Source organism: Trifolium pratense, linkage group LG2, assembly GCF_020283565.1.
Source record: "Trifolium pratense cultivar HEN17-A07 linkage group LG2, ARS_RC_1.1, whole genome shotgun sequence".
Taxonomy (NCBI): domain Eukaryota; kingdom Viridiplantae; phylum Streptophyta; class Magnoliopsida; order Fabales; family Fabaceae; genus Trifolium; species Trifolium pratense.
The window spans coordinates 69,834,486-69,851,160 of NC_060060.1; the positions used below are offsets into that span (position 1 = coordinate 69,834,486).

General features: G+C 30.9%; 1 protein-coding gene and 2 pseudogenes across 1 annotated transcript; all 3 read left to right on the forward strand.

Moving 5' to 3' along the window:
• Nucleotides 1-3,611: 3,611 nt before the first annotated feature.
• Nucleotides 3,612-5,964, forward strand: LOC123910844 (LOB domain-containing protein 2-like). The gene is made up of 2 exons (XM_045962120.1): nt 3,612-4,120; nt 5,829-5,964. Exons 1-2 carry the CDS (start codon nt 3,616-3,618, stop codon nt 5,846-5,848), a joined length of 525 nt encoding a protein of 174 aa, XP_045818076.1. The 5' UTR covers nt 3,612-3,615; the 3' UTR covers nt 5,849-5,964.
• A 7,753-nt stretch (nt 5,965-13,717) lies between these two features.
• LOC123907313 lies at nt 13,718-14,253 on the forward strand (annotated as a pseudogene).
• A 1,672-nt stretch (nt 14,254-15,925) lies between these two features.
• LOC123905967 lies at nt 15,926-16,461 on the forward strand (annotated as a pseudogene).
• Nucleotides 16,462-16,675: the final 214 nt, after the last annotated feature.

The window sequence follows — 16,675 nt, forward strand, 5'->3', positions numbered from 1 at the left end:
ATAGGAACCGACCGGCAAAAAACCGCGTGAACCGGGGTCGAACCAGTGAACCGGCCGGGCGGTTCAAGCGGTTTTGCAGATTTTTATTTTTTTAAAAAAAACAGGGCAAGACGACGTCGTTTTAACCTTTTTTTAAAAAACAAAAAATTCTGAAACAAAACAACGACGTCGTAGGAATAGAAAATATTTTTGTTTTTCATCCGTTTTTCATTTGGTTTAAATTATAAATTTTATTTTATTTTGACTTGTGATATTTTATTTTTTAATGTGTGAAATTATGAAATATTGAGTAATTATTCATATGTTTTTATTTATATATTAATTAAAACATATATTTAATTAAAAATGGTTCGACCCCGATTGAACCTGATCCAACCAATTAAACCTTGAACCGGTGAGCTCGCCGGTTTGATGACCGGTCCAGTTCTGACAACCTTGATAATGAGCAATGCTAAGGATACACCTTCTAACACACCTCATTAAACACACTCCAATGTATTAACGACACATCACTCTTTTTTTAAACTTCTACCTGATGACCAGTTTTGAAAGTGGAGAGTTTAATCTTTTTATTTTTTATTTTTAATATTATTATTTGGATTGAGCTTCTCATCTTCTATCTTCACTCTCTCCTCCAAATATGTACCGACATGGCAATATCTCTGTAGATTTGGTCTTTTGGTTAATGCAATGTCAAAAGACACAATGCCTTTGCTTTAATTTCTTCTCAGAATACCCACCGTCAACATGCATTTTGTTTCCCAAAAACAGCAAATGGTAAATTTGTGATGTGAACGAACAACTCCAAGTATTTAATTTGAACAATCTGTCTTCAAATTGAACTTCCTTTGTGAGAAAATTTGCAGAATTTATAATCAAAAAGTGAACTTCCTTGATTCCACTCTCACCACCACCATAACAATAAGGAAGAACAAGATAGCATGGTGGAATTCAACTTGGTTGTTACCCATTTTTCTCATTCTCTCTCGTAAAGAACAAATGGAGTTCATAGAGATGGAAACATCAACCAAGAAGGATTGAAATTGAGCTAGTTGGCGGCAAGGTCAAGAGAGCTCGTAGATCTAAAGGTGGAAGATGAAAATTCAATAATAATAATAATAATAATAATAATAATAATAATAAATAATAAAATACTCTCTCGCTTGCTAATCCGGTCATTAGGTAAAAGTTAATAAAAAGGGTGATGTGGCAGGAAAGTATTGGGATGTGTTTATGGGTAGATAAGAATTTGCCCTCAAGTCATCACCTAGAAGTTGGTGACAACTTGACTACCCATTCTACAAAATTGGGTCATGTGACCCATCCTAAGTGTTTAACTTGCAACTTTTATATTTTTCATGACATAAATAATAGAAGATTAATGGAACGGTTTAGATTAATGCCAAGTTAAATGGATCACTCAGCCCATTTTAATGTAATGGGTAGATAAGAATTTGCCATCAAGTCATCACCTAGAAGGGGTGACAACTTGACTACCCATTCTACAAAATTGGGTCATGTGACCCATCCTAAGTGTTTAACTTGCAACTTTTATATTTTTCATGACATAAATAATAGAAGATTAATGGAACGGTTTAGATTAATGCCAAGTTAAATGGATCACTCAGCCCATTTTAATGTAATGGGTAGATAAGAATTTGCCATCAAGTCATCACCTAGAAGGGGTGACAACTTGACTACCCATTCTACAAAATTGGGTCATGTGACCCATCCTAAGTGTTTAACTTACAACTTTTATATTTTTTATGACATAAATAATAGAAGATTAATGGAACGGTTTAGATTAATGCCAAGTTAAATGGATCACTCAGCCCATTTTAATGTAATGTAGCATTGCTCAAACATAATAGAAGAAGGATGAATGAAACAAGCAAAGTAACCGTTTATAAAAATAAAAAAACAACAAGCAAAGTAACCAAAAAAAATTGAAACAAGCAAAGTGCAGAAATAGCGGAACAGAACAGTGTCGAGAGTTTCGTTTCTTTTTTCGGAAGTTCTTGTTACGATTTAGTTGCTGTATTCTTTTATCTTATTTTTCGGATTAAGGCTAAATACGTGATTATCTCCTAAACAAACTTCATCTGCAACTGTTTTTTAATCATTAATCTTGTTCTTCTCTTCACTATTTAAATAAATAATTGTCACTCCAAGAGACACGTACCTTAGCAATCTTTCCGTGCTCCTCCTACTCTCAACAACACTACTTTTTCTATACATAATTTATTAGGTAAGTATTATTTTTTTACTAACTGTTTACTGTATGCTATTTGTTATATATACTTATTGATTTTTCATTTGCTTGAAGACAATAACAATTTCCTGAGGTTTGTATCTTCAATTATTCTACTTTAATTTTCTGTTTTTTTTTTTTTTGTGGTGCTCTCTATAGAGATGCATTAACAAGTTTAGATACTTATCATGCAATCAAGCACACTCACACTTTTCAATTCTTGTCACAATTCTTGTTTATTCTTTTTTAATCATCATCATATATATAGATGCATATATGTAACAATACAAACAAAATCATAAAACTAAAATAATCAGAGTATTACACATAGTTTGATTTATAGTTTTAGAAGACATGTAAAAAAGGGAGGGAGGAAAAGGGAGGTCAGGGATGCAATTTATTATAATAATTTTGTTTTCTGATAAATGATGGTGGGGAGAGTCAAGACATTTTATTTTTTTGGTCAGTGGCTACAAATTCCACCTGGTGGATAAGTGGAGTGTTCGGGATTCGAATTTCGGCTCCTGCATAATATATGTAATGTACTTACCAACTGAGTCAAGACATTTTATAATTGAGAGGAATGAGTAATTTAGTTATGATTTTTTTTTTCCGGATTAAAAGGATGGTAGTTATGATTTTTTTGGTTACACGGTAGTTATGATTTTGTTACAACCTTCGTGATATAATAATAATAATAATAATAATAATAATAATAATAATAATAATAATAATAATAATAATAATAATAATAATAGGATTAAAATATTTGAAACACAATTTTGTTCCTCTTGATCATTGTAAATTGTAATATTGAGCTTCTTTTTTTTTATACATGGATTTTTTAGATCTCAAAAAGTTAATTTTATAGTGGAGTTGACCATAAATTATTAGATTAAGATATAAAGATTTTCTGTGTAATTTAATAGTCTACTACCAATTCCACCATAAATTTCAAAACAAGAGAATCTATTTTTCAATATTGAAGGAACTAGAATCAAGTGAGAATGAATTTTGCTCTCTTGCCTCCAAATTAATCAACCAAATAAGAATGATTCGTATATGAATGAATATTCATCTTTACTTGAAATCAGATTTATGCTCTGATAATCTAAAGTTCGACTGCGAGATAAATAAAATCTGATCAAATATATATTTTTACCATGAGTCAAACTTATGTTCTTCCAAACAATTCATCATAGGGGTAACTTATAAACCCTTTGAGCTCAATGTCACGAAATTCTCTTTACTAAAACAATATTTTATATACAAAGTTTTTGCAATTTAACTCTCCTTCTATTAATTATTATATATGATGTGATTATTATATCTTATATGAAATTTACTTTAAATCTTCTTGTAGGATGCAAAGAAATATTAACAACAATGGTATGCATCAAGCATGTGCAGCATGCAAACATCAAAGAAAAAAATGCAGTGAAAATTGCATATTAGCACCTTACTTTCCATCAAATAAAAGTAAAGAATTCAAAGCAGTGCACAAAGTTTTTGGTGTTAGCAACATAACAAAATTGGTAAGGAATGCTCAAGAAGTAGACAGAAGAAGAGTTGTGGATTCATTGATATGGGAAGCAATTAGTAGACAAAAGGATCCTATAAATGGTTCTTATGGAGAGTATATAAAAGTATGCAATGAGTATAAAAAAATATTTGAAGAACTTAAGATGTTTAGAGAACACCAAAATCAATTGTTGCAAATGCCACCTCATCATGAGAATAAGAATGGTATTATGGATTCTACTACAATTTATAATTCATATTGTTCAAATTATTTACAAGATCTTGAGAGTTTGAGGACAGAAGTTGTCATCCCAATTCAGCAGCACTCTCAGTCATACTATATTACAGGTACCAATCTAATTCATCATATATTTATAAATTTCATTTATTTATGTTTTTAGAAGTATCTAGTAGCTTTCATTCTAAATATTGGACTCTTCGCTAAATTACATAAATTAAGGGGTGGTTTGGGGCAGTTGCAAGATTTTGGGTTTTAGTTTTAAAAGTTAAATTTAAAAATAAAATATGTTAGGTTTGTTTGAAAAAAATAAAATATATTTTTTACTTTGCTCCCATTATCGATTACCACTATAACCATCACCAACCACTACTTTAACCCCCGTGACTTTACAATATCGATCAATGTGTTAAAAACTCACACTTTACCTTCTAATAGGGGTGTTCAAATCCAAACCAATCCAAATAAAAACCGAGAATCGATCCAAAAAAAATCGAAAACCGCAAAAAACCGAAGATTTTTTGATGTGTTTGGATATTCTTTTGTGAAAACCGCTGGATCGGATCGGATTTCGGATTGATTTCTTAAAACCGATCCAAACCAAACCAAACCGCATACATATATTTTAATATTTATTTATCTTTTTATTAGTATAAATATATATATTGCATTAACCTTTTTTTTTTCATTTTAAATTTTGTTAATACTATATGTTAGTTTAATTTAATCTATTTTAAATTTTGATAATACTATATGTTAGTTTAATTTAATCTATTTTTTTTTACTTTTGATATGTTTCTAAAGTCAATCCTATTGTAAAAAACTCCCTCTTATTTAACTCACCTAAAATTTAACCAGTGATTAAAATAGGGTAAATAGTGTTATACCCCTTGCAAAATAGACGAGTTTTGTGTTACCCCTGCAAAATATTTTTTTGAGATTACCCCCTGCAATGTCAAGATTCTTTGCGTTAACCCCCTGGCTTAACAAGTGGGCATATGACACGGAAGAATCTTGACGTGACATGACACGTGGAAATTAATTTATTTTTTATTTATTTTTAATTGCCAACTCATTAATTAATGTGGGTTTTTAATTAAAAAAATGAAGAAAAAAAAAACTTAAAAGTTGTTATATTTTTATGAACTTACTTAAAAGAAAGTTTTGTTTTTTTTTTTGACTAAAAGTTGTTATTATATATAAAAAAAAATTATATATATATATATATAATAATAACTAATAATAGTGTAATAAAAAAAAACGAAGATGAAAAAAAAAACTAATAATAATAATAGTAACCAAAAAACTAATAATAATAATAATAATAAAAACTAATATATATAAGAATTTTTTTTATATATATAATAACAACTTTTAGTCAAAAAAAAAACTTTCTTTTAAGTAAGTTCATAAAAATATAACAACTTTTAAGTTTTTTTTTTCATTTTTTTAATTAAAAACTCACATTAATTAATGAGTTGACAATTAAAAATAAATAATAAATTAATTAATTTCCACGTGTCATGTCACGTCAAGATTCTTCCATGTCATATGCCCACTTGTTAAGTTAGGGGGTAACGCAAAAAATCTTGACATTGCAGGGGGTAATCTCAAAAAAATATTTTGCAGGGGGTAACGCAAAACTCGCCTATTTTGCAGGGGGTATAAAACTATTTACACATTAAAATATGTCAAATAATTTGCGGTGCTCTTTACTCTTCAAATATATAGTTCATCCTCACTTGTATAGATACCCTTTAGAATTAAATTAAACATATCTAATCTAACTATGTATCTTTTCCTGTTTCAATATTTTAGGTGATGAATTCAACCAATGAACAATGGGAGCATGGTAGAAGCTAGGCACAACCTGGGTTGGCAATCATGCAGAGTGAAGGAAGTTTCATATTTGGATATGAAATTTAAAATATATGGCCTTTTTTTGTTTTTGTGCAAATTGAGACAAGGACACTTTAAACAATAATAAGTAGATAGTGTTTTTTTTTTTACTTTCCAACAATTTATTTATTATTATAGTCTTAAAAGAAATCCTTTTATTTTAAAAAAGATGTCATTTTTTTAGTTAAGAATTCTATTTTCCATACAACTATATGATTTCTATTTTCCATAGACTATATAATACAGTCTATAATTGTTAAGATAGATCAACGTGAGTTAAATCTCACATTGAAGGAGTTAAGGTTAAATAGATGACCATAAACCAAAGGTCTAATTAAGGTTTTGAGTGAAAATGTGGTGTTAAAGTTACTTGTATATTGGTTTAATGTTAAATGTGTCGATCTCATTCGGTGAGACTCTCCTCCCACGACTCAACAGTGATTCCAGAACCCGATTCAGTGGAGCAATAAGTGAGTGGTGATGGATCGTGGACACAGAAAGACTAACACTAGAGGAGATGTTAAGATCTATCAAGTGTGAGTTAAGTCTCACGTTGGTTGGAAGAGTTAAGGTTAACTACTTGAGATGACTCATAAATCTAATACCTTAGAGTGTGTTTGGATGAGGCATTCTAGAAATTCAAGGGATTTTAAATACTAGGCAATTCAATTGATTCAATTGAATTCCCTTGATTTTCAAATTCCAGTATTTGGATAAACCTAAAATTAGCCGAAAAACCTAAAATTGACGATAAACACTAAATCGGCCGAAAATCCAAAAAATCGGCAAAAATAACCTAAAGCGGCCAAAAGCCCAAAAATCAACTATAAACCCTTAAAATCGGCTGAAAACCCAAAAAATCGGCAGAAAAACCTAAAATCAGGCAAAATTCCAAAAATCAACTATAAACCCTAAAATCGCCCGAAAACCCAAAAAATCGGCCGAAAAACCAAAAATCGACCGACAACATAAAATCGGCCAAAATCCCAAAAATCGACTATAAACCCTAAAATCGGCCGAAAACCCAAAAAATCGGCCGAAAAACCTAAAATCGACCGAAAACTCAAAAAATTGACCGAAAAACTTAAAATCGTCCAAAAACCCTAAAATCGACTATAAACCCTAAAATCGGCTGAAAACCCAAAAAATCGGCCGAAAAATCTAAAATCGTCCCTAAACCCAAAAAACTCGATTTTAGGGTTTTTGGCCGATTTTAGGTTTTTCCGCCAATTTTTTTGGTTTTTCGTTCGATTTAATGGTTGATAGTCGATTTTAGATTTTTCGGCCAATTTTTTGAGTTTAGGATTAATTTTATTAAAATAAATAAAATTAAATGAATGAAATTCAATTACATTACCAAACAAAGAATTTTATAATTGATGAAATTTCAACACTTTATTCAAACACTGGAATTTGAAAATTAAGGAAATTCAATTGAATCAATTGAATTGCCTAGTACTTAAAATTGGTTGATTTCTAGAATCTCTAGTCCAAACATAAATCTTGATAAAAGTGTAATGTCAATTCACTTGTTCAATGTTCAATGTATCCTCCAAAATCGGACGAGATTCTTTATCACCGCCCAACAATAATAATATCCACCAATTTATATAAGGACTAAATGACACATTTCTATTTCCCAAGGTTTTATATTTTCTACACAAAATTACATTAGTGTCTTTAGTTTAATTTAAAGTTTTAAAAGTACTGTCATGTGACACAGGTGTCGGTGGATGGTTAGCCGGCAACATCCGACAACTCATGTGTGTTTTAAGATTTGTCTGATTGCCATGATCTAGCTTGCAGATAAGCCTTGGTTCAGTTGGGAACAAATATATATATATATATATATATATATATATATATATATATATATATATATGGGGTTTGCTAACTTAGACCCTAGTTAGGTCTAAGTTAGCAAGGTGCACCTTTTGAGTTGGACAAAAATACCCTTTTTTTTTTTTTTGAAACAATAGAGCAACTGAGGCATGTATGTAATTTGCATCATAAAAATACCTTTTTTTTTTTTTGAAACAATAGAACAACTATTACATTTTTTAAATTTCTTCCAAATTTTGACCTCATTTTACGTGAGAATCGAACGCCGATTTCAAAAACTAATACCGGAAACCTTTGTAAAATTGAAAAACGATCAAAATCCATATAAGGAACGTCGAGTTTCGTTGAGTATTGAGGGAGATCGAACCGGGTCAAAAACCGGGTCGCACGACCCGTTTCTGCATAAAACGGGTGGGAGGGACGATGAACAGTGCGCGTCGCCCACGCCCACTCTCACCGGCGGCGCGTGGGGGCGCGTGCGGCCTCAGGGAGGCTCTATTTTTTTTATTTTTTCATAATAAAATAGTAAATAATATTCTGGAAATTTTGGTATATTGTATGAAATTTTTGGAGACCCGAAACTATTTTTAGTTAATTAAATGAGTAAAAAGGTAATTAAAAATATTATAATTCCATAAAAAATTTCCAAAATTTTATGTAAAGTACTATGAATTATTTAGAACCCTCTTGTGTACCTCACTCTCCCTAGTTCAAGTCATGAAATTATTTTCACAAATTCCGCTGATTATTTAAAACCATTTAACAAATAATAATAATAATTTCATAGATTTGTACTCTGAAACCAATTGTTTTTTTATTTGTTTCTAATAAAATATTAGATAATATTCTGGAACTTTTGGTATATTTTATGAAATTTTTTGAGACCTGAAACTATTTTTCGTTAATTAAATGAGATAAAACGGTAATTAAAAACTATTGTTTGCTTCTGAAACCATTTAGCTGGAAGAATGGTTTCAGAGAGTTATACTGTGAAACCATTCTAGCAGTAAAATGGTTTCAGAAGCAAACAATTAAAAATCAACTCCCCTGAAACCATTCTATCAGTGAAATGGTTTCAAAGTACAACGCTCTGAAACCATTGTACCAGCTAAATGGTTTCAGAATGGTTTCAGAAGCAAACAATTAAGAAATTACTCACTGAAACCATTCTACCAGTAAAATGGTTTCAGAGAGTTATACTGTGAAACCATTCTACCAGCTAAATGGTTTCACAGTATTATATAAAGATAATTAAAGGTAGTGAAAAATTGAGTTTTTTTTTTGTGTCCAAATCAAACGAACCAAGTCTCTATTTGTAGACAAAAAAAAATTATGAATTTTGGTATAAAAATAAAAAAATAAAAAATTAATTTACAACGAAATAATTGAGTTTAAAGTATTAAATGAAAAAAAAAACACGCCAACCACCCAGCAGTTGACACGTGTCCTGCTTTTTTAAAATGGAATTTTCTCTCTCCAGGCGCAGATCCAGTGTGGTGCACGCGCTGGCTTATCATGGAGATGGATGATCTGGACTGTCTGATTGATCCGACAGCCATGATGAGATCATCTCTTGGCCGTCTGATGGAAATCAACGGTCTGTAACGGTGGTCCTGCGGTAGGCGCGCGACACTGGATCAGCGCCAATATGTTTTTTTTTTTTTTTAAAAAAAGAAAGGGTATTTTTGTCCAACTCAAAAGGTGCACCTTGCTAATTTAGACCCAACTGGGTCTAAATTAGCAGCCCCCTATATATATATATATATATATATATATATATATATATATATATATATATATATATATGGGTTTTGCTATAAGACATCCACCTTGAAATTAGAAGGTGTTTTTTAGCAATCTACATCTTTACTAGATGACAAAAATATCTAATTTTTTTCTTAAACAACCAAAAAAGGAGGGGTATTACCGTAATTAACATATAATTATAAAAAACAGAAATCCCAATTTTCTAGTTGAAGGTCATGAGATCTTCTTCTTTGAACCAATTTTTTTTTCTTCAGTTAAACTGGTTTTTTTATCAAAGCAAAAATTGATTTTCTTTTCCTCCATCGTTCAATTTCCATTTTTTTTATCAGGCCTCTCCGTAATGAATGACCAATGGGTTGATAAAAAAAAATGAAGACTTATTGTTTTAATAAAAAAAAAAATCACTTCAACTTCTTTGTTGTTGCCGCCGGAAATAATGTTTGTGAGCTACTTGCAATTTTTTTAGATCTCTTTCATTCCTTAAACTAAGTTTTAATTTTAAAATCAATTTAGAAAATTTTAACCGCCGCAAAGATTAAAGGTGCGTTTGATTCGTAAAACAGCAAGAACTGGACAAAACAGTACATGACAGAACAAGATAATACAGGACAGGACAAAACTGTACCGGAGAGATATAGGGCGATAATATTTTTATATTTGAAAATAAAATGGGTATTTTCATATTTTTTATAGTTGTACTGTGGACAAAAAGTTGTCCTGTGGTTCAGTGAGGGACAAAAAATCTTGTTTTTGTCCTGTCCCTTGCTGCCTAATTTGTCCAGTTCCATAGCCTGTTTCAAATCAAACAGGGTACAACAAAAGTTGTCCAGTCCAGTCCCCTATTTTTTAGCAGATCAAACGCATCCTTAATCTTTCAATTCTATTGGCTATTTAAAAGCTTCTGGAATAGGTAAAGAATAGGATGATTCCTGGTCAAAATTTGTTCAACCAGAAATAGTCATACCCCTCCTTTTTTAGTTGTTTAAGAAAAAAGTTAGATATTTTTGTCAACTAGCAAATGTGTAGCTTGCTAAAAGACACATTCTAATTTGAATGTGGGTGTCTTATAGCAAAACCATATATATATATATATATATATATATATATATATATATATAAGTCAGGATCCGTTGACACAAAGTGTCAAATTTTAATTCAACACAAAATCTTGACCATTCAATTTAATTGATCCGACGATTTATAATATTTAAAACAGAATATTATAGTTAATTTTAAAAAATATCACGTGACTTGTTTTTGGCACAACATCCATTGAGAGTTTATTTTATTCCGTCGTCATTGTCGAAGAAGGCCGAACAGAACAGAACCACCGCCATCAGCTGCGCAACAGCACCCAACGTCCAATGAGATCAATGGTTGTTTCTTAACTTACAGTATGGAACTATTGAGTGGCCAAATTCTCATATAATGAGTTTTTTATATAATGATCTCCAAATCAAGATCAAGATCCACGATATATTGATCTAATTTATGATTTTTTAATGAAATACTAATTTAATCTTGAAAATTGAGGTTTAACCAAAAATTGATAAAAGTTAACAAATTCTCTATTAGCTAATGTCCACCTGAGAAGAAAAAGTAGTTATCTTTTCAATGGTCCAACAACTAAAACGGTGAGGCATGTTGGAATTGGGACGGTGTAGAGAGTTACACCCTTGGTAGATTCAGAGTGAAGACAATGATGGAAAATTGTCAAAATGTAAGGTGGCGGCAGTCTAGGCTGCCGTTGACAATGGTATTGTGGTCGGCGCCAGCACCGTGATTGACGGCGGTAGGACGGTAGGTAATGAACACTTGTGGACATCATCAGATTTTCATTAAAAGAGAAGGTTTTTTTTTTTGTCGAGCGAGGAAGAGAGGTAAAAATTCATATCCATTGTCAACTCCCGATGTTAACGGATCTAACTCATATATCTATATAAACAATGGACAATTTTTAATTTTTTTCCAAAAAACAATTCAACCATTTTTAAACAAAAACAATCATTCTCTTTTAATAAGTATAAATCAAATATGATAAAATTGTCAAAAAAATAATAATCAAATATGATAAAATATATAATTTTTTATGATCAACTTTATGCAAGTATTAATCTTTTATCTTTTATATTATAAGCTTGTATACACAAGCAAACCATAAACCTTAATTTGTTTTCCTGTTTTCCCTCCATTTTATCATGCAATATTTATTAAAAAATAATACATTTTTTTTTCTTGAATGGGATTCGAACCCACAACCCTTCAATGCAAGACAATATTTTCAACCACTATGGCAAGTATACCAATTGTGATTAAAATTATGTGCAATAATTGATAAGCACCATCAATTTTAAAAGTATATCATATCAAAATTATTGTTGACTATATTATTCATGACAAAATATTTTTATGTCTTTCCGGATCAATGATTTTTTTTTCTACCAGATCATAAATTTAGAGAATAATTATCATGTTAGATTTGGAAAATTATTATCACGTGTGATTTGGAAAGTTATATATATATATATATATATATATATATATATATATAGTGTTGGTTTGGGCCCTTGGAGTATGCTCTCTCAAGGTCTCAGGTTCGATTCCCACTGATGCCAATTTCTGTGGGCTAAGTCCATACAGAGCAAAAAAAAACTCTGGCTTTAAATGGGGCCCCCGCAAGTGGGCGGTGGGATTGGTCCCCTTGGATTAGTCGGTCCTAAGGCCGGATACCAAGTTTTCAAAAAATATATATATATATATATATATATATATATATATATATATATATATATATATATATATATATATATAACACCTTCAACAATATTGAAATCTATTAAAAAAAAAACTTTCACATTTCAATGTCTCACGTAACTTGCTTATATATCTTTTTAAATTATCTATTATGCAGTTTATTAAATTGTAGTTTTTTAAAATTAGAAAAAGAATTTTGTAAAAAAAAAAATAATGGAAAAGAATTGATATTTTTTTATAAATACCCTTTATTTTTACGTTAATGTATTCAAACATAAATCAATTCTGTTTAACTCACTTTTAACCAAAATCAAATCTATCAAACTCAATTCTGCTAAATCAATTTTTTTTGCAATACAACCAAACACAACTATAGTCATGTCACTAATCACATTCATTATTTTGATTTTAACATTGCAGATTTAATATTAACCGATGATCAATTGATATAATATGCACTAGCAGATTTTGAGATGATGTTACGTAGTTGTGGGAAGAGTTTAAAAGATTATCCTCCAATGTCTAGAGCAGACACATCATTAGTTCATAATATACAAATAATTTAATACACGACGAATTGAATTATAACAAACAATCATTAGCTGAGGAACATATTAGATTGATGTCAACTATGACTCCAGAGCAACGTAAAGTATATGACACAATTATGACAAGAGTTAACGAAAATAAACCTGGTGCGTTTTTCCTTTATGGTTATGGCGATACAGAGAATACATTTATCTGAAGGGCCATGTCAGTCGCATTACGCTCAAAAGGTGAGATAGTTTTAACAGTTGCCTCAAGTGGGATCGCTGCATTGCTTATATATGGCGATAGAACAACACATTCAAGGTTTTGTATTCCTCTAAATGTTGACGAGTTTTCAACATGTACCATAGTTTCTAAAAATCCTTTGGCGCTATTAATACAAAAAATCAAAGCTCATTATATGGGATGAAACACCAATGATGCACAAACACTATTTCGAAGCTGTTGATCGAACTTTAAAAGATATTCTCAAGTCTGTTGATGAAAAAAATAAACACATTCCCTGCGGTGGAAAAATTGTTGGTTTTTGCATAGATTTTAGAAAAATTCTACCAGTAATACCCAAAGGTTCAAGGCCAGAAGTTGTTAATGCTACTATTAATTCTTCGGTTCTTTGGAATTTTTGTGAAGTTTTAACATTGAGTAAAAACATGAGGCTTCTCGGTGGTGCTTTAAGTGCATACGTTGAACAAAGAAGATTGTTTTCTGAATGGGTTTTGGGTGTTGGCGATGGAGAAATTGGAGATGACAACAACGATGATTTAGAACTTGACATTCCATCAAATTTATTGATTCCAAATTCAGGTGATCCTCTTCCTTCTATCGTTGAAAGCATCTATCCCCAACTTTTACAAAACATGAACGATATAATGTATTTCCAAAATAGAGCTATACTAGCTCCTAAAAATTCAATAGTCGACACAATAAATGATTATATGTTGGATTTAATTCCTGGTGAAGAAAAAACATATTGAGTTACGATACTCCACTCACACAAAATGTAGACGGTCAAACAGTGGATGATGTTCATACTCCCAAATTTTTGAACACGATTTCTATGTCGGGACTTCCAAATCACAAGTTGAGACTTAAAGTTTGAGTTCCAGTTATGCTATTAAGGAATTTGAATAAAAAATTAGGATTATGCATTGGAACAAGACTTATTATTACGAGATTGGGAAAATGTGCTCTTGAAGGAAAATTTATTTCAGGAAGTAATATTGGTGATCAGGTTTTCATACCTAGATTTTCTCTGACACCATCTGACGTGAGAATTCCTTTTAAATTTCAACGGAGACAATTTCCTATAATGATTTCTTTTGCGATGACTATTAATAAGAGTCAGGGACAATCTTTAAAGCATGTTGGGATATATCTTCCGTCGCCGGTGTTTTCACATGGTCAGTTGTATGTTGCAATTTCAAGAGTTACTTCTAGAAAAGGATTAAAAATATTGATCATCGATGACGACGGTGAAGATACGACTAAGACTTCGAATGTGGTCTATAAGGAAGTCTTCCGTAATATAACATAATTTTCTTTGTATGAATATTTATCCAAAATTATTGTTGAACTATCATTTAATGTTACTCAACTTTTTTCATATACATTACATTATTGGAATTATCATATCTTATTTAATCATTATATATCTTACAGCTAATCAGACCTGTGCACCGCACGGGTCGATGTTCTAGTATTATAAGCTTGTATACACAAGCAAACCATAAACCCTAATTTGTTTTCCCTGTTTTCCCTCCATTTTATCTTGCAATTTTTATTAAAAAATAATATAATTTTGTCTTGACTAGGATTCAAACCCACAACCCTTCAATGCAAGGAAATATTTCCAACCACTATGGCAAGTATACTAATTGTGTGATTAAAATTATGTGCAATAATTGATAAGCACCATCATTTAAAAGTATATCATATCAAAATTATTGTTAACTATATTATTCATCACGAAATATTTTTATGTCTTTCCTGATCAATGATTTTTTTTTACCGGATCATAAATTTAGAAAATAATTATATGTGATATTTGGAAAGTTATTATCACGTGTGATTTGGAAAGTTATTATCAAACTCAATTCTGCTAAATCAATTTTTTTTGCAATACAACCAAACACAACCATAGTCATGTCACTAATCACATTCATTATTTTGATTTTAACATTGCAGATTTAATATTAACCGATGATCAATTGATACAATATGCACTAACATATATTGAGATGCCTAGAGCAGACACATCATTAGTTCCTGGTATACAAAATAGTTTAGCTGAGGAATATGTTAGATTGATGTCAACTATGACTTCAGAGCAACGTAAAGTATATGACACAATCATGACAAGAGTTAACGAAAACAAACCTGGTGTGTTTTTTCTTTATGGTTATGGCGGTACATGGAAGACATTTATCTGGAGCGCCTGTCAGCCGCATTACGCTTAAAAGGTGAGATAGTTTTAACAGTTGTCTCAAGTGGGATCGCTGCATTGCTTATACCTGGAGGTAGAACAGCACATTCAAGGTTTTGTATTCCTCTAAATGTTGACGAGTTTTCAACATGTACCATAGTTTCTAAAAGCCCTTTGGCGCTATTAATACAAAAAGCAAAGCTCATTATATGGGATGAAGCACCAATGATGTACAAACACTATTTCGAAGCTGTTGATCGAACTTTAAAAGATATTATCAAGTCTGTTGATGAAAAAAATAAACACATTCCCTTCGGTGGAAAAATTGTTGTTTTTGGCGGAGATTTTAGACAAATTCTACCAGTAATACTCAAAGGTACAAGGCTACTATTAATTCTTCGGTTCTTTGGAATTTTTGTGAAGTTTTAACATTGAGTAAAAACATGAGGCTTCTCGGTGGTGCTTCGAGTGCAGACGTTGAACAAAGAAGATTGTTTTCTGAATGGGTTTTGGGTGTTGGCGATGGAGAAATTGGAGATGACAAGGACAATGATTTAGAACTTGACATTCCATCTGATTTATTGATTCCAAATTCAGGTGATCCTCTTGCTTTTATCATTGAAAGCCCCAACTTTTACAAAACATGAACGATATAACGTATTTCCAAAATAGAGATATACTAGCTCCTAAAAATTCAATAGTAGACACAATAAATGATTATATGTTGGATTTAATTCCTGGTGAAGAAAAAACATATTTGAGTTATGATACTCCACTCACACAAAATGTAGACGGTCAAACAGTGGATGATGTTCATACTCCTGAATTTTTGAACACGATTTCTACGTCGGGACTTCCAAATCACAAGTTGAGACTTAAAGTTGGAGTTCCAGTTATGCTATTAAGGAATTTGAATCAAAAATTAGGATTATGCAATGGAACAAGGCTTATTATTACAAGATTGGGAAAACGTGCTCTTGAAGGAAAAATTATTTCATGAAGTAATATTGGTGATCAGATTTTCATACCTAGATTTTCTCTGACACCATCTGATGTGACAATTCCTTTTAAATTTCAACGGAGACAATTTCCTATAATGACTTTTTTGCGATGACTATTAATAAGAGTCAGGGACAATCTTTAAATCATGTTGGGATATAACTTCCGTCGCCAATGTTTTCAAATGGTCAGTTGTATGTTGCAATTTCAAGAGTTACTTCTAGAAAATGATTAAAAATATTTATTATCGATGACGACGGTGAAGATATGACTAAGACTTCGAATGTGGTTTATAAGGAAGTCTTCCGTAATATAACATCATTTTCTTTGTATGAACATTTATCCAAAATTATTGTTAAACTATCGTTTAATGTTACTCAACTTTTTTCATATACCTTACATTATTGAAATTATCATATCTTATTTAATCATT

Bases quoted from the DNA above. Each gene is read 5' to 3' on its own strand.
- LOC123910844 (XM_045962120.1), top strand. From the start codon at position 3,616: ATGCAAAGAAATATTAACAACAATGGTATGCATCAAGCATGTGCAGCA. The intron at 4,121-5,828 runs GTACCAATCTAA...TCAATATTTTAG, and splicing joins TCAGTCATACTATATTACAG to GTGATGAATTCAACCAATGA.